Source organism: Asterias rubens, chromosome 18 (genome assembly GCF_902459465.1).
Source record: "Asterias rubens chromosome 18, eAstRub1.3, whole genome shotgun sequence".
NCBI classification, from domain to species: domain Eukaryota; kingdom Metazoa; phylum Echinodermata; class Asteroidea; order Forcipulatida; family Asteriidae; genus Asterias; species Asterias rubens.
This window is the reverse complement of record NC_047079.1, coordinates 10,174,528-10,200,780: the sequence shown is the minus strand read 5'-3', so window position 1 is coordinate 10,200,780 and position 26,253 is coordinate 10,174,528. Positions and strand designations below refer to the sequence as shown.

Below are 26,253 nucleotides of genomic sequence, written 5' to 3'. Positions count from 1 at the left end.
TACGCAGAGCAATTCAACCAATAGAATGCGTTTTGTTTGCGTTGCGATCGTTATCGTTTTTGTTATCGCTGCGGTGTGACTCGGTCTTTAGCACTGTACCACACATTGAAAACAAAAATTAATAATCTTTATCCCGAGGCAAATTTAATATCTATTACATTTCAACATTCCTTCATCAATTTTAGATTTTAGTTTCATATTTTGATGTGTTTGATTCCAGTTCCCCAGAACACCGGTCAACCGCAAGCCATGGCCGTTGAGGACTGTCAGTGCCCCAATGGGTACAGAGGATTGTCATGTGAGGTAAGTTGCTTGTGCATTTACGCTTATTTTCCTAAACGGTTAAACAGAATTTGTGCTTTCAGATGCTTTATTTTGAGACCTTAGCTGAGGTCTCAAATTCAATTCAAATATTTTAGTTAAAAATTACTTCTTTCTCAAAAACTATGTAACTTCAGAGGGAGCCGTTTCTCACAATGTTTTATACTACAATGTATCAACATCTCTCCATTGCTCATTACCAAGTAAGGTTTTATGCTAACAATTATTTTGAGTAATTACCAATAGTGTCCAGGGCCTTTAAATGATAATTTGTTATTTGGCCTGTTTTTCAGGACTGTGCTACTGGTTATTCTCGTATGGGTCAAGGTCTCTACCTTGGTGTCTGTATACCGTGTCAGTGTAATGGTCACGCTAGCTCCTGCAACTCCGAAACCGGTGTCTGTATCGTAAGTATTCGAGATATAATTTCTCATAGATATGATTCATTACATGTACTGGACATATTTGAAACAAAAAGTCGCATTCCCTTGAAGTGATCCCTCTGCTGCCGCTTCCCAGGTTGTATCGTAAACTTGGGTGTGATCCATGGCCCAATTTCATAGAACTGCTAAGCACAAAAAGTTTGCTAAGCATGACATTTTTTCCTTGATAAAAACAGGATTACCAACCCAATTTCCACGTGATTTTCAGGATAAGCAAACAACAGCTGAATACCAGTAACAAGCAATAGGCAACAAATTGAAATTTGGTTGGTAATCCTGTTTTTATCAAGGAAGAAATTTCATGCTAAGCAAATTTTTACGCTGAGCAGTCCTATGAAATTGGGCCCAGGTTGTATCGTAAGCTTGTGTGTGATCCCTGGCTACACGGGAGTAGGAGGTTGATGGCTTCTGACTGGCCCCCTAAACAAACTGGAGATCGCCATCTTGGTCATGTTCCTTGTATCGAATAACAATAACGAATGCTAATAATCATTTCGCAAAAAGGAACCAGACTATTTCTTCTTCCGGCTTTGGTTTGATTACATTGATTTGAAATGGAGAAAATGAAGACGGCTGCACCATGATGAAGGTCTATAGGGCTACATATCCCAGTTGGTAGAGCACTTGCGTATGAATCTGGAGGTCAGGGGTTCGAGCTCCTGTAAATTTGTCTTTTCTTCAGTCATCAGTTTAAGTGTTTTTTTATTACAGGACTGTCTTCACAACACGGTTGGTGAGCACTGCGAGACATGTGCTGATGGGTTCTTTGGTGACACAACGTCAGGCACCCCTGGTGACTGCCGACCCTGTGCATGTCCTCTGAGCAACCCTTCAAACCAGTAAGAACCTTCAGTTCCAACTTTGTTCCCCGGGATTAATCGATCTCGCCGTGCCATTTTATTCAGCATTCGCTGCTGGCTCTTAGCCCATGGTGTTAGTGAAATGCGCTAGTAGTGGCACATCGACTCTAAGTGCATGCTCAAGTTTGGTGGCCTGCAAAAGAGGCATCATTTCAAAGAGCAACTTGGGTCGATTTCACAAAGATAGTCCTATTGTAGAACTAGTCCTAGGACTCTTACAAACTAAAGGCTAGTCCTAACTTAGGATGAGTAACTTGTCGTAACTCGAGATAAGACTGGTCTAACTCCTTTTTTATTTTTTTTATTTTAATCCACCCCAGTTTCCCTCTCGTTCTTCTTTGATCTTGTGATAGGGCTTAGTCTATGCAGATTAGGTTGACTGTGTACAATCATGAGTACTTTTTTGTTAATTGCGTTAAATACAGTTTTATGTTAACCATGTTGGGGTGCATTCAATAGCCTTTGGCATATGTAACTATATGTATTTTTTTCTTCTCCAGGTTTTCGCCCACCTGCGTTCTTGATACAGATGGTCGGCCAACATGTAATGCCTGCCGACGAGGATACGTCGGTCGAGACTGTGGAACGTAAGTCACATCTTCTTGTCTCTGTGGATGCACATAATAATTGGTTGATATGCTGTTTTAAAAAAGTAAAAAAACACTGTGATTGGCCTCACGCCAACAAAACTGAATGACTGACCAAACCAAACTGAAAAAGTAGAAGGCAATTAGGAAAAGTTGTTAATCATTCAATTTTCAGCCCATGGGTGAATGGTCTGGAGGCGCCTTGTCCACAGTTTCTCCTTGTTTATTTTGTTGTCATATATTTTTTTCATCAGTTGCGCTCCAGGATTTGAGGGCAATCCAAGGGTTCCAGGAGGAAGCTGCAGTCCTTTGGGCCAACGTAAGTATTGACCAGTCAGAGGACGACTGTAGTCTGCTGCTTTCTGAACTTACTACTAAATAATAAAATAATAAATGTATAGTATACAAATATTGGCTAGTTATTCAACCTCTGGAAATAGGTCCCTCTTCTGGTCACTTTTAAACCTCATGCACTAGACTATATTGGTTCAGCCCACGTGACCGTGTTTCAGCCAACCAGAATACAGATCAAGCAAAAGGGTGTTATGATCTTATATAGCGCACCTATTTTCTATTAAAATAAAGTACTATATTAAAAAGCGCTTGAACGAAGAGAAACATTTTTAGACAGGTTTTAGAGTTTGTTGATCTATGAGAGTGATTTATGTAGCACTTTTCAAGGGTTTACGAGGTGCTTCTGAGCATTAAGCAGCCATTCCATAGGTTCTGCCAAACGTAAAGTTTTGCCTCAAAAATGTTTATGAAGCAAGAAATGTTGGCGTACCAGCTACAGTTGGCTGGTAACTTGATGTTTTTTAGTGAGATTTAATAGTGCTCGGCTGAGTTTCGAGTACCGGCCACACTTTCTGTTGGCTGGTTACTCGATTTTGTTTTGTTGGTCAGATTGTTTTCTTGGTCAGATTTTCCAGAGCTCAGCAGAATTTATGTTTTTCTAACTACAGAAGAGAGAGAGCCAATCATAACGATCTCTCCGTCGGAGGTGTCTGGTGTCCTGTCTTCAACCATATACATCAGAGTGTCTATCCAGAACTCCTTCTCATCTGGCTATTGGATCCGTGCTGATGGGCGCCCTCTACCACAAAATGCAGTCCAACTCTCCGACAACACGTTACAGGTACCACAAGGCTCTATTTTCAGTCCTAAATTATGGTTAATGGAGTCAATCTTCAAGCACCCTTGTATTGTCGAACACAAAATACAGTCCAACTTTTTGATAATACAGTACAAGTACCACAGGGCTCTATTCTTGGCCCTAATTCTGGATACTAGGCCCATTCTTCTAGCTCCCTTGTTTTGTCTTTTCAACACTGCACAAACTGCCACCACTGGGCTATAAACATGCAGATCGACCACCCTACCACTTAAAAGCAGCCCAACTGATTAACAAGAAAGCGCCAACAATATATATACATTTTAGTGTTCTACATGTACATGTCTTTGGCAGAAATGTTTATTTTCTTGGCAGTAATTTTCCAGAAATTCTTCATGATTCTTTTCTTTTTCTCCGTCAGATTACCAATCTCCAAGCCAGTGATGCAGGCATCTATATCTTTGTGGCCAGAAACCAATACGGTACCAGTCAGTCCCAAGTCACTATTACAGTCGTTGGTAAGTCAGAACTTTCTTTGTAATTTGCAAAAAAAAGCGAACTAACAGCAAAGAAGGCAAAAGCCACTCTTTGTAATGGTAAAGTCACTGGAGCGCCATAGCAGCTCAGGGTTTTATACTCCCCAGGGAGCTGAGAAAGATTTAATGAATGTTATTTGCCCAATGACCAGGGCAATGATGTAAAGCGCATTGAGATATTAATTGTGAAATGCGTTTTTTTAAGAACTAGTTATTATTATGATTATTAATGCGCTACAAGAAGAACACATTTAAGATGGAAATAACTCGGGGGAGCTGAAGGTAGGAATCGATATTCCTCTAATAAACCAGTCTAGATTGTAGGATGGAGGGAAACATGCACCAAGGAAGGAGTTCCAAAGAGATGCAGTCGTTGGAATAAAGCTGTTGGAACGCATTTTGTGCTACATCTCAGCGGCAAAGCAAGAGTGTACCTTGTATGTGTGAGAAGAAGCAGAAAGCCTGCCATCGATTTCACAAAACTCTTCCTATCTTAAGACTAGTCTTAGGACTTCGGACGAGTCCCAACCCAGCACTGTAGCATGCAGACCCTAAGATGAATACTAAGTTAGGGCGAGTCACTCGTCCTAACTTGAGATAAGACGAGTCCTAACTCTTTGTGAAATCGACGGCTGGTTTCTTATAAAAATATCCTGATAGGAGGAACTAGGTCAGAAAAACTGGCAACCATTTACCATTTACAATGAAAATATCCATAGAGAAAAAGAAAGACGGAGGCTATGCAGACCTACATGTATGATGGGAAACAAGTTGTAACGTTGATCTTGTGGCTATATTTTTATCGGTGGAAAATTTAATGCCCTCTTGTTTTATCCCCTCATGCGGGTATCGTTTAGCATACATAAGTGGCAATAAATTGACATAAATCATCTCGAAAATATTAATTACACGTTTATTTTTTTCCAGGGCCGAGCATGAGAGTAATCGTTGAGCAACCGGTTGATCTAGAAGTAGAATCTGGATCTACAGTTGAATTTATCTGTCGCGGAATCAGTCAGGTAAGCATTGCTTGATTATAATCACTGATGCACTGTCGCTGCATTCTATGTTTTTATCAAACAACATCATCAAAATTATATACCCTTTTCCCGTCCCCCCCCTTCATATTAAGCAATGCTTAAAAGGCCTAATGTTTTGCATAGACATAGTGTTACATGTAAAGATGCTATGTCAGATTTTTGGCCCCAAACATTGAAAAATAGATTTTTTTTAGTGAATGGTATTACAAAGAGTATCACCCACTCTAACGAAAAAAAGTTTAACTTTTATTTTTAATGGTCAGGAACCTTGACACAAAATTAAAAACCTTTCTTATCAAACACATAAGAATTGGTCACGTGATATATTGTCGGGATCCCGACAAAAACTAATTTTGAGCACTTTATTTCACTGCTACTAATAATTGGCGGACTTTTTCGAGTAATAGCTCAAATGAAAGCTTGTAACTTTTTGACCCCCATCAAAATACCTATTGATATTTAAATCAAATTTTTTTGGTCAAATGGGCCAAAAATCTGACATAATGTAACATCTTTAAAAAAGAGCCACAATTGAAATGAAATCTCATAGGTTTGTTCTCATAGGTTTGTTCAACGTGGCATTTTCATTTAGAAATGATCTTGGGTTGAACAAAGAAAAATTGACTAGAGCAGGATTTGAACCACTGACCTCCAGATTAACTCGGGTGTTTTCCAAGGCTATACGGTAGTTACAGTATGAATTGCTTCTGACTGGCACCCTACATGTAATCAAAAATATTGAAAAAAATAGGACAAGTGTAATGCCTCCTGCTGGCATTTAGAGAGAGAGAGGGACTCGGCTTGTATCATGAACTTTGGTAGTTTTAATCACGTTAACACTTGGCAGCCATGTTGATGGAAAGGTACATGAGTGAGGGTTAGACTCTAGAGGGCGCTAGTCCTGTATGTATGCATGTGTGAATATGACAACGAGTGCCAACATATGGCTAGATAGCTCAGTTGGTAGAGTGTCATTATGTTAATCTGGAGGTCACACAGGTCTAAGTCCCCCTACAGTAATTTTGTCTTTGTTCAATCCCCAAATTATTCCAATCTTGCCCAGTCAGTTTCCCTCGTGGTTTACTACTGAATGATAAAAAAAAAGAGAACATAGAATTAGCTGTTGCAAACTGCTTTTACCAACCAAAAGGACCCATGGTATAAATGCAACAAATAGTTAATGGCATGATGTTTGGACCCTAGCAGACAGAGTCTTTGTTAAAAAAAAAATCAAAAAGAAATATTATTTTGATTGTTTGATATCATTTTGCCGTCTTTACTGACAAACGTCGACAGTTTGGGGAGTGGCTCGATTCTTGCTCCGGAGAGTTCTGCTCCACCTTGTCCTTCTCTGGGAATGATTCATCACAGGTGATGCTCGCACTGCATGTCGGACCGTGGATGCGTTCTCCTCAATAAACATTTCTTTGCTTTTAATAAAAACGACAGCCAATCCTTCTCTCTAAAGTGTTGACTTTGAGTCGGCTGCCTAGCATTTTGGAATCTTTTTAGGAATGCTCTATTTACTTAACTTTCTTTATATATCGGAATTGGTGGGTCAGCTACGGCTATGGCTGTTGCTAGGGGTGTTGCTAAGGATGTCCTATACTTCAATGCATGATGATGGCGAGATCCAGCCATAGCCGCAGCTATAGCCGCAGCTGTAGCCGCCAATTCAGACACGGACTAAGTGTTGACCCAATTCACGTGATGCCATCTCTAAACAAATCCGGACAATTTGAGGTTCAGATTATCCTTGTATTTCTGTGCAGTGCGCAATTTAGGCGACACGCTTGCCTGTACATGCACACCATGCGTTTGGACTCCATGCTCATATGGTACATGTAGCTGCTTAGAGTCAATATGCATCTTAGTCATACGACAGAGTTCCTCAAGGGTCTACTATAAGCCCTGATTGTTGCGCACATCTTGCATTTGAACTCCAAAAATGGCCGACCATGCACATTTTGTAGCTGCGTGTGATGTCTCAGTGCTAAGGGTCAAAATGCATGTTAATCTTGCATCAGGGTTCCTCAAGGGTCTACTATAAGCCCTTATCATTTCTCTGTTTACACGTACAAACAGGATTTGTCAACAGCATCTTGGATTGAACTTGATTTTCTTATTCTTATTAGACTCAATAAACGCATGTATTTTGTTTAAGTGAGGTTCCACATGGCTTCGTCAGTGGGCCTGGATCTCATCCTGTATTATCCTTTTTAAACTGGCTGGTCAACAGTCTTTGAAAGCTTGTCAAAATTTATCACCTTTCTTTCTTTTTTCTTCCTACTTTTTTCTTTCCTTCCTTTATTTTTATTTCTCTTTGACTTCCTCCTTCCTCCTTTTACTTCTCCATCTTCCATGTACATGTAATTCTTTCTTTGCTGATAAGTTAATGTTTACTGATACCTGTCTTTCTTACTTTCTTAAACATCTTTCCTTTTTATCTTCTCATAATTGAATGCTACAGAGAGGTGCACGGTTTACATTATAAAAGGGTTTCACAAGGCTCCCTATTTGGCCCTCATCTTATTTTGATGATTGCAATGAAATAATAGCATCTTGGAATCTATTAAGATTTTTTGTTTAACTTTCCTAATTTTGAGAATGTTTGTTTTGTGTCCTCTGTGTGTTTTATTGTTACTAGCCATACAGTTTATTTAAAAGATGTTTAGATGGTGCCACACGGACTTGTTCTTGGCCCTTGTATATTTTGGTCAGGTGTTGTTTACGGAGACACCATGCAAATAGTTCTCTTTATTAGCTGTTTGGTTTGGAGAAGAAGGCACCAGTTCTTCTCATCTCAGAACCACCATGGCTAATAAAGAAAATTAAGAACCGGTCAACTTGGGAAATTACTTAGTGTACAGTGCTAAAAAGTAAGTGTACACCGATGTGTGTTAAACACACATCGTTGTATACTTACTTCATCAGCTGCTTAAGACTAGGTGTCCCTTGGCCTCCTTGGAAAACCGTCCCCATTCAGGTCTATTTATAGCTAAGTGCTCTGCCTCATGAAGTGGAGTGTTGGCATCGTCCTTGGGAGAGACGACTGGGTTCTATGCCCCCAGAATAAAAACACCTAGGCTGGGAACGGAAGGAAAACCTTTGGAAACCCACATAGAGGTCTGTCATCAACCTACATGTAACTTGATTGTATTCCTACCATGCGCTGCTTCAGTGCTTCAAATCCTACTTATACATTCAACCCTCTTTCTACCCTTGTAGGTTGCATACACACTAGCTTGGAACAGACAAGGTGGTAACCTCCCACCTAATGCAAGAGACATCATGGGCAAGCTCACTATTCCATTGGTGACTGAAGAGGACCAGGGAATTTACGTCTGTACTGGCTCAAACATGCATGACACAGACCAGGCCAACGCCAGACTTCGTGTGATTTGTAAGTCGATACTGTTCATTTTCATTCTTGCTAACTTTACACTTTGAAGATTGTTCGAATCCGATCTTGCTCAGATTCAGCCAGTAGCTTCAGCACATCCATGTTTCTTAGTACAGAACTAGTCTCAGCTCAACCTGAGCTCTTTGAATATTTTTCGTCTCTGATCACATTAAGATTCAACCTGTCACCACAAAATCCGGACAAAGGTGATAAAATGTTGAAAACCTTTTTTCAAATACTTGCACCCCTTTTAAGCTTCTTTCCGTTCACCCACCGTTCGCATCGAGCCACGGTTCATCGAGGCAGAAGAAGGAGACAGTATCGAGTTCTCCTGCATCGCCGACGGCAACCCCTCACCGGAATTGTCTTGGAGAGGTGGCACCGGTGGAATACTGAGCCCGAGGGCCTCCTTCACCGACGGGGTGTTCCGAATCGAAAATGTTGAACGCTCTGACGAGGCTGAGTATTTCTGTGAAGCTGTTAACTCTGAGGGCTCAGCGAGCTATCGCGTTGTTCTGTACGTCAGAGGTGAGTACAGTGTACATTTTGCAGTCTCACTTGAGCTTTTCACAAATTGACCAATTGATTTAGCTGTAAGAAAGACTCTTCTAGAGCCGAAAGATCAGGCCATTAACAATTGGTTATCCTGGACTTCTTTTGACATGGTTCCTAAAAAATAATCCCATGTACAGTAAGGCAGTGCCCAAATTGACTGACTAAAGCTCGCTACAGTTTATTTGCAAGATTGACATGAACATTTGTAATCAGTGAGTTCTAAGGCTGACATTATAACATTTGTTCCCTGAAGTATTTTCATTTGTCCTTTAAAAAAAATCACAACTCACTTCTGATTCTATTTTCAGCCTCTCGCCTTCCCAAAGTCAACATAGATACGCTGGAACAACAAGAGCTGACGGAGGGCGCCAGAGCCGTCCTGTACTGTACAGCATCCGGGGATCCACCACCAGTTGTGAGGTGGACCCGCCAGGGCGGCTTCCCCCTACCATCGCAGTCAAGGCAGGAGAATGGATACCTGATCATCCCAGATGTCCGATATGAGGACCAAGGGGTGTATATCTGCACTGCTACTAACCCCATCGGTTCACAGAGTGGAGAGATTGATATAAGGGTCAACCGAGGTGAGAATACCAGGCCCAATCTCATGGGTCTGCTTACTGTAAGCACAGAATCGGCGCTTAGCACAGAATTCCGTCCTTATATCAAGCGTATTTCACGAGTTAGCAGGGAATTTTGGCTTGTGTGCGTGCGTACTTCATGTTACTTGGCATTCTACTCATACACAGCTAACGCAGAAATTTGGCGCTTGCAGGTAAACGGCGAATGCGTGATCATAAGCGCGCAGTTCGGAGCCATGAAATTGGGCCCCTTGTCTTATGGCCATGCAACTTTTTAGCGGATCAGCGATGATTTGCTCTTTTGTATCTTCACTTTTTGTTTTGTGTCGTGGCCGAGTGGTTAGAGCACCAGATTAAACTCTGTGGTTTCTGATCAGCCGAGTGTGGGTTTGAGTCCCGGTCTAGACACTTTTAATCTGAAACAATACACTTAATAATCACTATTGCTTCGTCCTTCAGATGGGATGTAGAGCCTTAGGTCCTGTGTGTTGTGTAATGCAATGCATATAAAAGAACTGAGTGCACTCATTGTAAGAAAAGAGGTTCACCCCCGGTGTTCCTGGTTTGATTGGCTGCATATTGTACCACAGCATCTTGTAAACCAATATATGGTGCTAGTGTATGTAAAACTGCTCACTCTCTAACTGGTGAGTACCCACCCCCAAGTTTGTCATTGACAAACTCTGGTAGGATTTGAATGGATGATTTACGAAACGTTTGATACTACCTTTTCTCTTTTCATCGTTTCACAGACAATACAATTGCACCAACTGCCCGGATTGAACCTCAAGGTGCCATTATCCGGTACGGGACGACCCAGGTCCTACGTTGCATTGTCAGTGGTACCCCAGCACCGACTGTCACATGGTCTCGACGCGGGGGACCTCTCCGAGCAAACCATGTGGTATGTTGTAAACAATTGCTCCTTGTTATTGTAGAGTTTATCATCGAGCAAACTTGACGCGCAGCTTGAAATAGCGCAATATGCAAGTTCGAACACATTACATATGATGTGGATTGTGCAATACTAAAATGTTACACTGTTGTTGCCATTGATTGACCAATTAGAATCGTGGGTTCAAGATTTATTGAAGATGGTTTTTATTGCAAATGATTTTAATTGTCGCGACATGAAAATGCATAAAATCTTTAAAATTGGATGAATGTTTGTTGTGTTTTCACTAAATTAGACACATTTCTCACAGTTTTAGTTGTTTTCAATTTTGCTTTATTTCCCACTAGCTGAAAAGCTGATTTCCTTGTTTTTGTTATTTAAACTGTGCTACAAGTTGGTTTAAACACTCCTTACCGTGTTCGTATCGCATGTTTGAACATGACCACGTGATCTCCTCTTGACCAGTCAAAATAGTTTAACTGTAACGAATATTTGTGAATTTTTTTATCAATTATTATTTTTGGGGTTCAGGTATCTGGCAACATGTTGCAGATTCGCGACGCTTCTCAGTTGGACGCCGATTTTTACACCTGCCGTGCCGATAATGTCAGAGGCTACTTTGAGTACAGTGTTGAGATCATTATAGAACGTAAGTAGAGCTTCATCAACTATGGGGGTGGGGGGGGGGCGTTTGGCGTAGCGGTATCTTTCTTCGCCTTCACACCTCTAGAACCCTGGTTTGAATCCTACCAGGGACACTCTGTGGATTTGGTTTTACAGTCCCTACCAGCTTGCATGGGTTTTTTCTTGAATATTTCTTGGGGTGTTCTGCGCCCACCTCCTTGTTACACTAAGAAGGTAACCTGTCTGAAAATAAATAATGATGAAGGCTTTGAGACATTTTTAGATACAGTCATTATTGATGAAGTACCTTATATTGATTCAAATATGGTAATTAGGCTATTGTCCCGGCACATATTCCAGAACTACCAGAGAGCGCCCAATTTCATAGAGTAGCCAGCCAAAACACCATTACCACATGTACCATCTGCGACTGGTGTCCTGCTTCTTTTTGCTTAGCAGAAAATTGTCAAGCAATAGTTTTCTGTTAAAGCTATAAACAAGGGGCCCTTGTGGTTTATTTCTCTTGAGTAATTTTGAATGTTTTTATTGCAGGCCGTGAGTCACCAGTGATCCAGATATACCCTTCGTCTTCCTCCGTTATCAGCGAAGGCGACGGTATTCAGTTTCAGTGTCGTGCGACGGGTCTTCCTCCACCCAATGTCTACTGGAGCAGAGTCGGAAGTGAAGGCTTCACCGGCCAGACGTACTCTAATGTAAGTTGATTTGTGACTTGACCTAAGGAATGTAAGATTTGATTGTCGAATCTTAAAGGTAGAGTCATAGAATGGGAAATACTTCCCCAAAAAAAAAAAGAAAATCCATAAAAACTTATTTGTTGAGAAGCACTGCAGGTGTTGATAGTATAAACTATTTTGAAGAAGGATCCCCCACGGAAAGTTACTGACTGGCTTTAGTGTAATTCTACTGCGCAAAACCACGTGGACTTTTAGGCCTACATGTATTCCGCGAAGTTTGAATAGTGTTTTACAGCATGGTTAGGGTAGGTTGACTGCGGGGAAATCTTCCGTGACCTCATTTGGCCCTTTAGTTTTACATCATGGTTGCAATAAGTTGACAGGGAGGTCGGTTTACCATGCTTCCCGATTGGATTTTTTGTTGTCATTCTAAAGAAAAGTCGCGGTACTTTAATAAAAAAAAGTCCAATAGGACATAGCTTTAGACTTACATGTATAAAGTACATTTTCTAATGATTCAATTGTGTTGATCATATTCCTTCCACAGGATCTTCAGGGAACCCTTACATTCATATCTGCTACAACTCAAGAACAAGGTTCATACATCTGTACAGCTAACAGCACAGCTGGTTCAGTTCAGCAAACAGTCACCCTAACAGTCCATGGTAAGATCAAACAGGATAATAATAATATCAAAGATAATAATAATATAAGAACTTTTAATGCGCAACATAGCCGCCTAACAAGTAGGCGCTCAATGCGCGACAAAAAGGAACAATTGACTGAAAAACAAGACATAATTAAACTCTGTCGTTGTAGGCAATTAACATGAGGTGAGTTTTAAGAGAAGTTTTGAAGGAGTTGATGGTTGAAATAGAGTGAATGTTTTGAGGAAGGTTGTTCCAAAGACGAGGGACAGCATTAATGAAAGATCCGTCTCCCCAGGAGCGATAAGATCTCGGATCAGTCAGAAGATATTGACGAGGCTATAAGACAAGAATACTGGGTCCAGTTTCATATTAAGCATGTAAGCACAAAAACTTGTTTAGCACAAAAACATTTGCCTAGCAAAATTGGGTTACCAGCCTGAAAACCATACAGCTAGCACTGCTGCGAGTGGTACCTTAGTCATTTCTTGCTTAGTTTTCTGCTTAACAGCTTTATGAAATTGGGCCCAGATGTCGTAATAACGCTAACATGGTGCTATGAAAACCTAGGGTAGTCTATTCAAAAAATGAAGAACACTGGTAAGGCTCTGTTTTATCGCTGTAACAAAATTATAAATGGCTACTATTATTTGTTTAAAATATACTTTAGGCCAAGTAAAAAAAAAGAAACATGTTTAGCGTCCCTGCCCGCTTCCTTTTTACAGGCCGCCTCCTTTTTCTTTTTATTTTTTTTTTTTTGGTATTTATTTAAATAGGGTTATTTTAAATGATCTCAGCAAAAACAATCTGAATGTCTTGTCTGAATGCCTCGACTAAATTGTTTCAGTTATGTTTTGTGTATTTCAGCAGTAGAAAAAACAATGGATATTTTACATTTTAACAAAGAATGGCGGCCATCTTGAAATAAAAAATCTCCCTCTTCCTCCTTTTTTTGAAAAACCGGGACGTGAAACATGTTTTTTTTTTTACTGGGCCTTAAAAAAGATACAATTTTTTGTTCATGAACTACAGGACCACCTCGAGTTGATATTAGCCCGGCCAGCCCAGCGGAGTATCGAGTTGGGGAGACCGCCATCTTGGAATGTGTAGCCACAGGGCAACCCATGCCCTCTGTCCAATGGATGAAGATGGGCCCAACGAGAGTCTACGAGCCTGTAACACGCAACGAGCTTGCAGGCGACGGGCTTGAAATAGCGTCGGAGAATGAAGGAAGCGTCATCTATAGGATAAACGGTGTTGACATGGGCGATGCCGGGAGCTATATGTGCCGTGCTGAGAACGCCGTCGGGTTCCATGAGAAGGAACTGAGGGTGGACGGTAAGTTCTTGAAAAATATTCAGTGGCTTCACCTCCGTTTTAGTAGAATGATTTGCATCAGGGATAAAAAAAACATGGTGGCCTAGTTTGCTCTAGATTTTCAAAGGATGTGGGTTGGAATCCCACTTGAGTAATATGCCTGTGAATTTTGTTTGCACAGAACTCAGGAAAGTACTGAGTATACAGTACTAACACACATCGGCAGATGAAGGGTAAAACCAAAATTAATGAGCTTCAGCTCCTTTGAAAAAAAAAGAAAAAAAGAAGAAGTTTTTTCAAGTTTGTTAGTAAACTTTTTTCGGCCGCTACTTTGATGATAAACAATGGCAACGTGCATGTGTGTCTGTGCTCCGCACGACTCTCAGCCAATGATAGCCCTTCATTGACCCGAGAGAGGGGGGACTGTTTGACATTATATAAAGAGGTCTATTGGTTTGAGATACCAAGGACAGTGAGCAGGGCCCAATTTCATAGAGCTGCTTAAGCAAAATAATCCATGCTTAGTAAAATCAGAATACCGGCCAAGACTCCACTCAATTGTTGTGCTCAGTAAACAATAGCTAAATACAAGTCACAAGCAATGTATATGGCATGAAATTTTTGCCAGTAACATGTGTAAAATAATCAAGCTATTTTCGTGCTTAACCAAATGTTTTGCTTAAGCAGCTCTATGAAATTGGCTCCAAGGATTGGAAGTGAAAGGAGTTAAGATGACGCTCTTGGCGACGGTATGTGGTTGATGACTCGCTGCAGTACAACAGTGCACACAGGACAAAATTGGGGAGGTAGTGCTTTCTGCTCTACCGGCCAGGCTTCAGACTGATGATACCCAAGCCTACATTCGTATGGACTGTGAAAGGGGTAACCCTGTTTCAGCCCTAGGAGTAGGTGGCAATGGCCTCTGGAAACAAATAATTGTAGCCCACACCTTGAAGTGGCCTTCAGGCCTTGTGTGTCTCTGGCGACTTGCAAAAAAAAAAAAAAAAAAAAAGGCACTAATAGACATGAGTATTCATCTGGATGGAGAGAGGTCTCTGATTTATTTGTAAATGGTTAAATAATTTCCTCTTTGTTTTGCAGTTGTTGAAGGAAACGAGCCAGTAACTCCTCGAATTGAAGTATCTATCGATGAACTGGAAGTCGTCGAGGGTGAATCTGCTCAGTTCAGCTGCCGCGCAACAAGTAAGAATGTTTGCTCTTAAATATTAACCCTCCTCATATGGGAGGTTTAAAGACACTGGACACTATTGGTAATTGTCAAAGACCAGTCTTCTCACTTGGTGTATTTCAACATATGCATAAAATAACAAACCTGTGAAAATTTGAGCTCGCAATCGGTCATCGAAGTTGCGAAATAATAATGAAAGAAAAAATACCCTTGTAACATGGAGTTGTGTGCTTTCAGATGCCTGATTTCGAGACCTCAAGTTCTAAATCTGAAATCAAATTCGTGGAAAATTACTTTTTTTCTTGAAAACTGCTCCACTTCAGAGGGAGCTGTTTCTCACAATGTTTTATACTATCAACAGCTCCGCATTACTCGTTACCAAGTAAGGTTTTATGCTAATAATTATTTTGAGTAGTTACCAATAATGTCCACTGCCTTTAAGCACCTATCACATGAAGGGTCAAAAAGAGAATGTTAAAAAAAAAACTGGTTCTAGTACAATTGTTTTTGTTTTGTTTTCTCTTTAGATTTAGTGGAGGGTGCTTACACCATCACATGGCGTCGTCTGATCGGCATGATGCCACCGATGGTCAGAGTCAACAACGGCTTGCTCATCTTCCCCCAGACGCGAGAGGAATACTCTGGCCAATACTACTGCATCATCAGGACATCCTTCGGAGTGGAGTACGGAGTGCAGCAGGCAGTTACGCTAGTCGTTCTGGGTATGTTTCTTCACCTGGGGGCATAAATGGGTACCTGCGAGGGTAGAGGTTGATATTGGGTGCGTTCAATTCGCTTCCCTGGGTCGTCCCCGATCTACCCCCGGTACATTCAAATAGCTTTGACGTCATTCCAGGGGCTCACCCGGGTCAGCCCCAAGTGTCCTGCTTGTGGAGTGGGTGACTTTGGGGCTGGCCCCGGGTGCATGACGTCACCACGAAAGTGTGAGTGATCGTTGGATTAGCTCTAGTCAGGGGGGACTTGGGTGAGCATCGCGGGGACGACACGGGGAAGCTAATCGAACGCACCCAGTGTGTTTGAAAAAGTGTTTGCAGTGCCATGGTAGCCCGGGCTGTGTATATTCCCCAGGGAGCTGAGAAAGATGTTATTGGCCCAAAGACCAGGGCACAAATGTAAAGATGGAGAAATTTGGTGTTGGTATTGCCATTACCCACTTAAAGTTCCAGATGAAAACATTCATAATAATCTGGGGGGTCTAATCAGTAATTAAGTTGATGTGATTTCTTTCTGTAGTTCCACCAAGGCCAATGGTGTCACCGGCTTCCCAAACGGTCCGTGCTGGTGAAATGATTCGGATTCAGTGCATTGCTGAAGGAACACTCCCAATGACGTATGAATGGCAGAAGGTAAAATGCAATTAAGAATACAAAGCATTTATAAGGCACTATACAAAGGACAGAGCGCCGAACAAAGGGAGGGCAACGCAAGAACAAAAGCAAAACAAAAACAGACCCAACAACAAGCCAAGAGATAAAACAAAAAGAGGAGCAAATTAGGATGCTTCTGGGAACAAAACTACAAATTATTATTTATGTTATTTGATTGGGCTCCTCATTTACTCTCACTGAACTATTGTGTAATTTTTCCCATATTTGACATAATAATATGTCGTGGGTAACTCTAAACCATCCAGTACTGAAGCTTGATAACTTTTGATGAGACCCAGCATCCTGTTTTTAAAGAATACATAATCAGCTTAACCATTTATTTTTGTTTTTCTTTCTTTTCTCACTACCTGTTTGCTGTTTTTTTTTTTCAGGTCATGTTTAAAAAGATACACATTTTTCAGAGACTTTGAGATTTTTAATCTAAAATTTTAAATATACATATATGTCTTTTCCTTCTTATACAACCAGCTGAAGAGGAGAGCCTCTGGACAGAACTTTTAATTGTTCATTTTTTTTTTTTACATTAACAATGGTTTTGAATGTTTCTTCTCTTAAGGTTGGTGGTCCTCTTCCTCCCACTGCCTCGGATGCTCATGGGATGATTCAGATCACCTTGGCAACGGCGGCCGATGCTGGACAGTACGTCTGCTCAGCGTCCAACAGTGCCGGTTACAGACAGACCTCAGCTAACGTATATGTCCAAGGTAATGATCTACAGAACTACAATCCCACCGCAAAGCTCTAGTCCAACTTTTTCCTTAAAACTTGGAAGCTAACTCATCCCTTTTCCCAGTATCATGCCTAAGATGAGCAGCTAAGCTGCCTGGGGCAGTCAGCAGCCCTACTGGTGTGTGCATGATCCAATTAAGTCCAGTGTTTGGAAAAGGAGTTACATAAAGATAACAGGTGTTAGTTGTCAGAAGAAAAGGATGTTTTGTTCTAGCCTTTTTCTTCAATGGAGCTTTTCCATGACAAAAAATGCTAAGCCACTTGATAATGAACGTACCCCCTCCCTTTGAAATATAACTAATTTAAATTTTTATTTCTTTACTTTTTTATGATACCAGTTCCACCAACTGTTGTAGTCCACCCAGCTAGCGAAACCAGGGCTATTGGAGCATCGGTAGAGTTCATGTGTCAAGCAACTGGTAGTCCTCCACCGGTGATCATCTGGGAGAAAGAAGAAGGGTTCCTGCCAGTACAGCACAGCATACAGAGCGGACTTCTGAGGTATAAAGTTTTAGATTTTTTGAGGGTTTAGATTTTGCTTAATAGAATGTGATGTTTTCAATATGTCCTGAGAGAGATTGGAAGCTCCATCCCTCTTATAGCTGGCAGTGCTGCTCGATCTCTGGAACTCTTGCAGATTTGTTGCAGTGACTGCACTGGGTTCTTTAACATGTGTTACATGACGTACAGGACTTCACGCCCAATCCGAGGACGAAGCATAATGGTTAAGTGTCTTGCTTAAGGACACAGGTGTCAAGACTGGGATTCAAATCGACACTCAGCTGATCAGATACACCAAAGCTTGATTCTGATGCTCTTAACCACTTGGCAGCCTGTTCCAAACTTGTGTTGAAAGAAAATTAAAACTAGAATCAAAATCGTCAAAGAGACATGGATTGTTGATTGGTAATTTGTTTTTGACATCTTTGTTTCCAGCATCAAGAATTTACAGATTGGGGACGAGGGTCGCTACATCTGTACAGCCAACAGCACTGCTGGTTCCTCCAAAGCGTATACCAGACTATCTCTTCAAGGTAACTTAATGTTGTGGTCTAGAGTAAGGTCAAACGTATCTTCTGTCTTTTTTGTGCTCATAGATTTGACAGTTCTTCAGTATTTCTTCAGTAGAGTTTGTTCGTAGAGAAGTGTCTTGCTTTATTCTACTTTATTCTACTAATAAAGCAAGACAGTTCTCTAAGAACAAACTCTACCTGGCAAGTACATTTGTACACACATGGTGTTACCGCAATTTTATCCAATTTTATCGAGCTGCATAAAATTAGTACAATTTTTAATTTTTTTTTTATTAATTTCAATTATTCTATCAATTTCAAGTTTATTGAGCTGTTAGATATTTCTATGCAGAATTTACTAAAAGGTCTTTTGCTTTAGTCTGGGGATTATAATGTTTTAGTGAGCATTTTGCAGTAACTGGAGTCGGTGTTCCAGACTTTGCTTAGTTATAAACAGCATGGGTCGTTCGATCCATTTTAGCTAGCTAGTAGAAAGCTTACAAAACCTTTTTGCTTTTAGCCGCTCCTTCTGTCAAAATAAGCATCCACACGACAGTGCAGTTCATCGCCATCGGCGAGTCCGTCACGTTCGAGTGCAAAGCACGCGGCGATCCGGAACCCGTCATCCAATGGAGTCGGGAGAACGGAGAGCTGCCGATCACGGTGGTCGTTCAAGGAGGGATGATGACGATCCCTCAGGTGCAGCTTCAGGACGCGGGAACGTACTTGTGTACGGCCACGAATATTGTTGGGTCGCAGTCTTCTAAGGTGATTCTGTATGTACAAGGTCAGTTGGGTCGTTATTGAACCCCCTCCATCATCAAGCCCCTCCCCCACCCTGGAACCCCAGCCCACACCATCCTCATCTCTCAAAAAGAAAAGGTGAATGAAGCGAAAATTCCAGCCCAACCTCGCCCCACTTCTACCCTAACCCCCACCCTAACCCCCACCCTAACCCCCACCCTAACCTCTACCCTCGCCCTCACCCTACCCCTCACCCTAACCCTCGCCCTAACCCCCACTCTAACCTCTACCCTCGCCCTCACCCTACCCCTCACCCTAACCCTCGCCCTAACCCCTCACCCTCACCCCCACCCCCACCCAACCCCACACCCCCTAACCTAACCCCCACTCCCACCCTAACCCTCACCCCCAACCCTCGCCCTAACCCCTCCCCCCCACTATAACCCCTTTCCCTCCTCCAACTCTCACTCTAACCCTCACCCTAACCCCTCACCCCCTACCCTTGCCCCCACCCTAACCTTCTCCCCACACCTTTCTCATAATCCAACTCTGATCCTGCCTTCTTCTTCCCAAAGACATTAAGTAAAATATCAAGCCTTTAGGTACTTGCTTAGTTAGAATCAGTGAGTTGAATTCTTAGACAACTTTCGGTGGCTTAACAATGCGTAAATCAGTGTTTTCCCTGCTTAATGGACGGAGCAAAATTGTTCAAATTTGAAGTGATAGTAGAAGCAAATTTAACGGTCTACAAATTGAAAAAATTTAACACTCGCACAAATTCTATCTACATCCTAAATGTGAGTTGAAGCAAAAATCTTCCCCCACAAAATTTTTTTTAAGAAGCAATTTTTGAGTTGGATTTGAACAATGTCTGGTACAATGACTTTTTCCTTAGTCACGATTTACCACTTAAGTTTGAATTCATCGTACTTATGAGATATTTCAATGGGCAGGGGAAACACTGATTGAGAATTCAGAGTTGATTGCGCAATTCTATACTGTTAGGTAATTTGCAAATTTGGTAAGCGATTTGCATATACCCATTGTACATTTTTTTGTAGTAGAGTGGTAAACACTTGTAGTTGAAGTTGCAATTTAGTCATCTTTCTGATAGCGGGGGCTCAATTTCATAGAGCTGCTTAGGCATAAAAAGTTGCTAAGCACAACATAATTATGCTTACTAAAAGTGTACAAAGTTACTGGTATCCTGCTTAGTTTTGCTTAGCAGAAAAAGGTTAAGCAATCTGCTCTGTGAGATTGGGCCCAGCTGTCCTTTAAGTATTAGCAAACTTCATCTCAACAGCGACCTTTTTTTGTGGTCATAATCATTAACATTGATGCATAGGGGCAAGATTATGTTTGTTACCTCAAGCCTCACTTTCAACCCATGTGTATTGTTAGACCTTTACCACGCTGTGGCCATTTTGGTCATGTTCCCTGTATCCAATAACAGTACTGGATGATAATAATAATTGCACAAAAAGGAACCAGACTATTCTTCCTTCCAGCCTCGGTTTGGTTACATTGAGTTGAATGGGAAAAAATCAAGATGGCCGCACCATCATGGGGAAGATTGCTGCACAGGGTTTTGGGACTTACTTAGAGCAACTGTTTAGACAATGTGGCAGAGATAATTTAAAAATGTAAACGAAATATTCTTCGTAAATTTTAGCTAAGCCACAGATACTGGTCATCCCAGAGGAGCGCAACGCCCCGGTCGGTACCCTGGTTGAGTTCACATGCGTTGCGACCGGTTTCCCACCACCGCAGACCACATGGTACAAGCAGTCTGGTGAGCTGCCTCTACGCTACAGTATTGAGAATGGTAAACTGACGATCCCGTCGGTGACCGAGGATGACGAAGGGGTGTACATATGTAGCTCGACGAATCAACGTGGAACTTCGGAGTTCCCTGTTACACTCACAGTTGGAGGTATGACTTCTTCTTTCAATAGACTGAGTACTTTTCTTGAAAGTTATACCAAAATGAAATAAAAAGTATGTCAGGCCTTACTAAAGAACGCAGTTTAAGGCCTGTAGTACTCGTTGCCCCTCCATATCAAATGAACATGCCTTGAATTTTGTTCTTGAAGGGGCACAGCCATTTTCCTCCGGTAAGGGGCAGTTCTATGAGGAAAATGTAAATTTGTGTTGTAACTTTGCAAAGGGCACCACAGCAAAAGCACAGGGCACCACGGCAATTGCTGTGGTCGTTTTCACCAAAGTCTTCCTAACTTTGGATTTAACGAGTTAAATACTGTATCCAAAGACGTTAGGACGCATTGAACCCATCCTAAGTTAGGACGGGGTACATGTACTAGTCCTAAAACAAGATAGGATTAGTTCTAGCGTGTCTTGAAATCTGCGGCTGGTAGTACATGTAATTGTACTTGGTTATAATTGTGTGTGACAAGTATTTTTGATTTTGTGTTATTCTTCTTGCAGAGTTGATCCCGTATTTCACCCAGATGCCCGTGTCCTACATCTCTTTCCCTCCGCTCCACAACTCTTATCAGGAGTTTGACATCACCATATCCTTCAAACCAGAGAGCTCTCAAGGTTGGTCATTGTCATTTTGTGTCCCTCAGCAGGCAGAGACGGTTCTTGTGATTGAGTAGGGCATATTTGTTGCACAAGGCTGTATACTTTCCAGGGAGCTGAGATAGTTTTAAAAATGATTTAACGCCCATAGGGTGCTAAAGTTGGTTTAACTCATGGTTCAACTTGATCGAGTTCAACTCAGTGTGTCTGAACAGATCTAAAGTTAGTCCGAATTGAGTTCAACCCACAAAAGATAAACCGTCCAGGGAGGGGGTTTATCTTTAGATCGGGTTTATCTTTTAACACTGTGTGTGGACAGAATAAAAAAAAACCCATCCGGTTTAACTCACAACAGGTGACCCATTGACCTCCGTAATCATTACGTAAACACGCGGTGACCAATGAACAGGACAATAAACAGGATGTTAGAGTAACGGGTCCCGTTTTCTTTGACCTCTTAAAGCCAAAGATAAACCGGATCGGGTTTAACTCAGTGCTGTCTGCTTGTAAAAGTTAAACCGGTTCGGGTCTAACTTAGTACGCTGTCTGAACATACCCATTGACCAGGGGTAATATTTTGAAGCACTTTGGGACTCCCTTTGAAAAAGCGCTATATAAAAACTTAATATTATTATTTTTTATTATTATTATCTTGTTCAGTCCTTCAATTTGTCTGGTATTCTTTTACAAACGAAGCTGATTGTCAAAAACAAATGAGAACTTCCTTTTTTCTTTAAAATGTAAGCCCCAGACACTATCCATTGCTCAGTTTCATGGCTCTACTTACCTTAGCAAAGAGTCAGCAGTTACGAAAGCGGGGAATTCCGTGCTTTTACTTCTAGCGTGTTTCACAGGTTAGCAGGGATTTTTTGCTTGTGCGTGTTTGTACTCCTCATTACTAGGCATGAGTGTTTAACCTACAAAATGAATGTTTCCTTTTGCCAAACAAATACTTTGAAGACCACTCTTGCTCAAGAAACTCTGTTTACCAGGAGCTCAAATATATGCAAAAGCAGTTTTACAAACTCCATAACAAATCACACTAAGGACCTTATACAGTTCTGGGGTGGATTTCACAAAGGTAGTCCTAACTTAGGACTAGTCCTAGGCAATGCTAAGAGATAGGACCAGTCCTAAGTTAGGACCAGTAACTCCAGTAACTCATCCTAACTTAGGACTGGTCCAATCTCTTAGCACTGCCTAGGACTAGTCCTAAGTTAGGACTACCTTTGTGAAATCCACCCCTGCTGAGCAGACAATTAGTACTACATGTAATTCCCCATGCCCCTTGTCTCTCCATTCAACCAACAGGTTTGATTCTCTACAACGGTCAGACAATGGAGGGCGACATGGGAGACTACATCGCCTTTGGCATGCGCGATAACCTCGCAGAGTTCCAATACGAACTCGGCTCCGGCCCCGCAACCCTCACCAGTCAGGAACCGTTGGAGCTAGGTCAGTGGCACACGGTCCGTCTGTACCGCAGGAAACGCTTCGGCTCAATGCAGGTGGATGACCAGCCGGAGGTGACCGGTAACTCTAGCGGAGGGTTCCTTGGACTTGACCTCATCCAGAAGTTGTTCCTCGGTGGTGTGAGAGACTTCGATATGGTCCCGAAAGCAGTGCATTTTGAGAATGGATTTATTGGTAAGTGAAAGACCAGCGACACTCGTGATAATAAACAATACTCTTGGAGAAAGCCAAAACTTTTTTTTTTAGCAAAAAGTTTTTAAAATCCTGTTCATGAAGTTGTCGGATTGTTAAGGATTGAGGACTGAAGGCCCAATTGTCAATCACTTGTCACACTGCTTTGGGTCGGGCATAATAATAACAATAACAAACCCATCAAAGTGCTCATGCTAAACACATACATGTTGTACAAACAATAACATACACCTGTGTACATTAACCAAAGTTGAAACCTAAGCCTAAGCTAAGAACATGTGGTACAAAAATAACAAATTTTATCCAAGTGTGATGTTCTCCTCAATATCTAATGAGGCAGTTCCCCCCCTTCGTTATCACTTGGCCTTTTTTTTCATTTTCACATTGTTTTTAAAATCCCAGGATGCATCAGTCAGTTTATCATCAGCGGCCAGAAGGTTTACCTCGCCAGCGAGTTGGGGTCAAGGGTCGGCATCGATGCCTGTCCGACGTGCGACATCAACCCTTGCAGGAATGAGGGACTCTGCCAAGAAGCCAGTACAGAGTTTGGCTTCCAGTGCCAGTGCCGAGCTGGCTTCACGGGAATGCAGTGTGACTATGTGGAACGCTGTAGAGACGGTAAAACATTTTCTCTTTCAGTTTTTGAAATGTTCTGAGAAAGTTATCTTTTAATTTACAATTTTCTACAATTACTTTTATCAATCTGCTGACGATGACTAAAGCAAGCTAGACGAAACGTTGAGACCAATTCAAGAACTGACTCCGCGGCAGTGCAGTCAATTACGATCCTATAAGCTGAAGCAGTAGTCACGCCAATTTTCTATACCTTCTGACCGGGTAGTAGTTAAAAGCAGGGCAGTTCTTTTCAGAACTGAGAAGTCTCTCCAACACCTGAACAATCTACTCCGCAGTAGTAGAATTAAGCAAGACAGAAACAAACTCTACCTGGCAAGTAGATACCCACATGGCATTACCAAAACCAAATGTGTATACTTTTATTAAGTTATTACTATTTAAGACACTGGACACTATTGGTAATTGTCAAAGAGCAGTCTTATCACTTGGTGTATCTCAACATATGCATGAAGTTGTGAGTTAATAATGAAAGAAAAAACACCCTTGTCACATGAAATTGTGTGCTTTCAGATGCTTGATTTCGAGACCTCCAAATCTAATTTACTAAATTCTAAATTTGAGGTCTTGAAATCAAATTCGTGGAAAATTACTTCTTTCTCGAAAACTACTCCACTTCAGAGGGAGCCGTTTCTCACATTCTTTCATACTATAAGCCTCTCCCCATTACTGGTAATCAAGAAAGGTTTATATGCTGTTAATTATTTTGAGTAATCACCAATAGTGTCCACTGCCTTTAAAGCCCTGACTGTTACTGACTTTCATTTGTTTGGTTGGTACTCAGGTCTGTGCAACTTAGGTTACTGTGAGGAGGACCCTGGACCTGTTGGTTACCGGTGCATCTGTCCACCAGGACGAAGCGGGAACCACTGTGACTTAGGTAAGAAATAAAAATTTAAAAAACGACAATTTCATGAATCCTTGATAGAGATCAGATTTTTTTTTGGATTATCTGGACATACTTGCTTAATTCGACTATCATAAATTGTATTAAATTTGCAAATATGTTGACCTATTTGTAATTTTCATGTAAGTTATTTTAGTTTAAAGGGGTTGTGTGGCTATACATGGAGTTATAAACTCTCACCCATCTACAGCACATTCTAGATATGATGCAAGGGGAGTGACTTTGATCATGATGAGACAGCCCCTTTAAGTTAATTTAAAGGAAATGTTTTCAATTCACGCAGGAAAATGTCTTTAAACTTCGTTCAATTTCTTTGTTTGATTCAAATTTGCATCATGGTTTGTTATACACACAAACTTTCAGGCATGATAATCGACAAGTTTGCCTCATTTGCATATGAATGAATATTCAAATCAAAAATGCTTTGAAGGTTAATACCTTCCATAATTTAGCAATTTTTTGATCCTCAAATGCTGTTAAAAAGAAGACATTTCGGATATGAGCACTTTTGGGTGTGAGTTGAATTGATTGTTGGGCAATTCTTTTATTTAATATAGCATGCAGGAATGATTTACAAGATTTGTTGTTACACCATTCAGAATTGTTTGCCACACAAATTTGCATAAGTCATGAATATGTAACTGTCTTGCTCTATTTTATGTTCACAGGACTGCAATCGTTTGCATATTTGCCCAAATAGGGATAATTCATTTGCATATTTGCCCAAATGGGGATAATTCATTCAGTGAAATTGTTGATGACTGTTTTTTATTTGTTTGCATGGATCGTCATTCATTTTTTTTTTTTTTTTTTTTTTACAAAACTTCATTTTGTGCGAGCACAGTTTTATTAGTGTATCCACAAAGTTTAATTAACAAACATGTTCAGAAAGCTTGCTATGTGAACCAGAAACACCAGGGTTAATCCCTACTCTTCTATGATACATGTAAATGTTCTGGTTAGAGGCAGTTCAAATCCTATATTTGTTTATTCAACATTTTCTCCTGAAAATTAAGTTAATTAAAACAAAACAATACAAGCATTTCTCAACGCATGGTGAATGGAGATAATTATAAACAAATGACTGATCTTTAAGAGGTTTAATGAAATTTTTTCATACATTTCTAACTTAATTTGAAAATTTTCCCCAGGTTAACCGGTACTTCGTACAATGTACATGAAATATTAATTATCTTGTTGAAAGCCTGTGTCAACTTTGACCCAGACTTACCACCGTTGTGGGAGAGTCCATTCTTTGGGAGGGGTGAATTCTCTCCTCAACGTGTCAGTTGAATGTAATTTAACCAGCACTGATATTTAACTGGTACTTTGCATGCTATGTTTACCAGTTGACGATGACAGCGATATCAACATGGGTAGTGGTCAGCACGGAGCTCAGGGAGACAATGGTATTTTTTTATAAAATTATTCCCAAAACATTTTCAAATTTTTGTTTGCTGCGCAACAGTAATCCCCTAAAAGTCAAATGGAATAGTCCAGAAGTAATGACACAGTTGAGAATCAAACACTTCAAAGAAGGGTAGAGTTTGATAACTTTATATTTCTTTAACTAGATGAGAAACATTAAAAGAAATCAAGAACAAGTTTGAAAAGTTTTCCAATTTCCAATTTAAAAATCTGTACAAAAAAATACCTTAAACTTTTGAAGACAAAATGATCTTTGATTAACACATTTTGTTTTGATCAAAACGCTCTACCTTTTTAGCAAGGGTTTCTTCTTAACTGTACATTGATGCGGAACAGTCCATTAATGAGTTATAGGGATGGGTGGTTTTGGCTGATTAGAA

The 26,253-nt window shown here is 40.9% G+C and overlaps 1 protein-coding gene across 4 annotated transcripts in view; it reads left to right on the top strand.

Moving 5' to 3' along the window:
- Nucleotides 1-26,253, top strand: part of LOC117302294 (basement membrane-specific heparan sulfate proteoglycan core protein-like) — a 122,191-nt gene that overhangs the window by 84,459 nt on the left and 11,479 nt on the right. For 3 of the 4 annotated variants that reach the window (XM_033786173.1, XM_033786172.1, XM_033786170.1), the window contains 29 exons: nucleotides 221-303; nucleotides 615-728; nucleotides 1,476-1,603; nucleotides 2,125-2,211; nucleotides 2,466-2,530; nucleotides 3,174-3,346; nucleotides 3,744-3,840; nucleotides 4,786-4,877; nucleotides 8,127-8,301; nucleotides 8,557-8,829; nucleotides 9,165-9,440; nucleotides 10,190-10,341; nucleotides 10,864-10,981; nucleotides 11,509-11,669; nucleotides 12,199-12,316; nucleotides 13,331-13,636; nucleotides 14,717-14,818; nucleotides 15,332-15,526; nucleotides 16,059-16,171; nucleotides 16,770-16,917; nucleotides 17,281-17,443; nucleotides 17,879-17,976; nucleotides 18,476-18,742; nucleotides 20,372-20,632; nucleotides 21,145-21,258; nucleotides 22,552-22,887; nucleotides 23,308-23,523; nucleotides 24,323-24,418; nucleotides 25,795-25,854. In XM_033786173.1, coding sequence (XP_033642064.1) covers nucleotides 221-303; nucleotides 615-728; nucleotides 1,476-1,603; nucleotides 2,125-2,211; nucleotides 2,466-2,530; nucleotides 3,174-3,346; nucleotides 3,744-3,840; nucleotides 4,786-4,877; nucleotides 8,127-8,301; nucleotides 8,557-8,829; nucleotides 9,165-9,440; nucleotides 10,190-10,341; nucleotides 10,864-10,981; nucleotides 11,509-11,669; nucleotides 12,199-12,316; nucleotides 13,331-13,636; nucleotides 14,717-14,818; nucleotides 15,332-15,526; nucleotides 16,059-16,171; nucleotides 16,770-16,917; nucleotides 17,281-17,443; nucleotides 17,879-17,976; nucleotides 18,476-18,742; nucleotides 20,372-20,632; nucleotides 21,145-21,258; nucleotides 22,552-22,887; nucleotides 23,308-23,523; nucleotides 24,323-24,418; nucleotides 25,795-25,854 — 4,587 coding nt within the window. The remainder of the gene's footprint in view (nucleotides 1-220; nucleotides 304-614; nucleotides 729-1,475; nucleotides 1,604-2,124; nucleotides 2,212-2,465; nucleotides 2,531-3,173; nucleotides 3,347-3,743; nucleotides 3,841-4,785; nucleotides 4,878-8,126; nucleotides 8,302-8,556; nucleotides 8,830-9,164; nucleotides 9,441-10,189; nucleotides 10,342-10,863; nucleotides 10,982-11,508; nucleotides 11,670-12,198; nucleotides 12,317-13,330; nucleotides 13,637-14,716; nucleotides 14,819-15,331; nucleotides 15,527-16,058; nucleotides 16,172-16,769; nucleotides 16,918-17,280; nucleotides 17,444-17,878; nucleotides 17,977-18,475; nucleotides 18,743-20,371; nucleotides 20,633-21,144; nucleotides 21,259-22,551; nucleotides 22,888-23,307; nucleotides 23,524-24,322; nucleotides 24,419-25,794; nucleotides 25,855-26,253) is intronic. The other variant, XM_033786171.1, reaches the window with a different exon arrangement.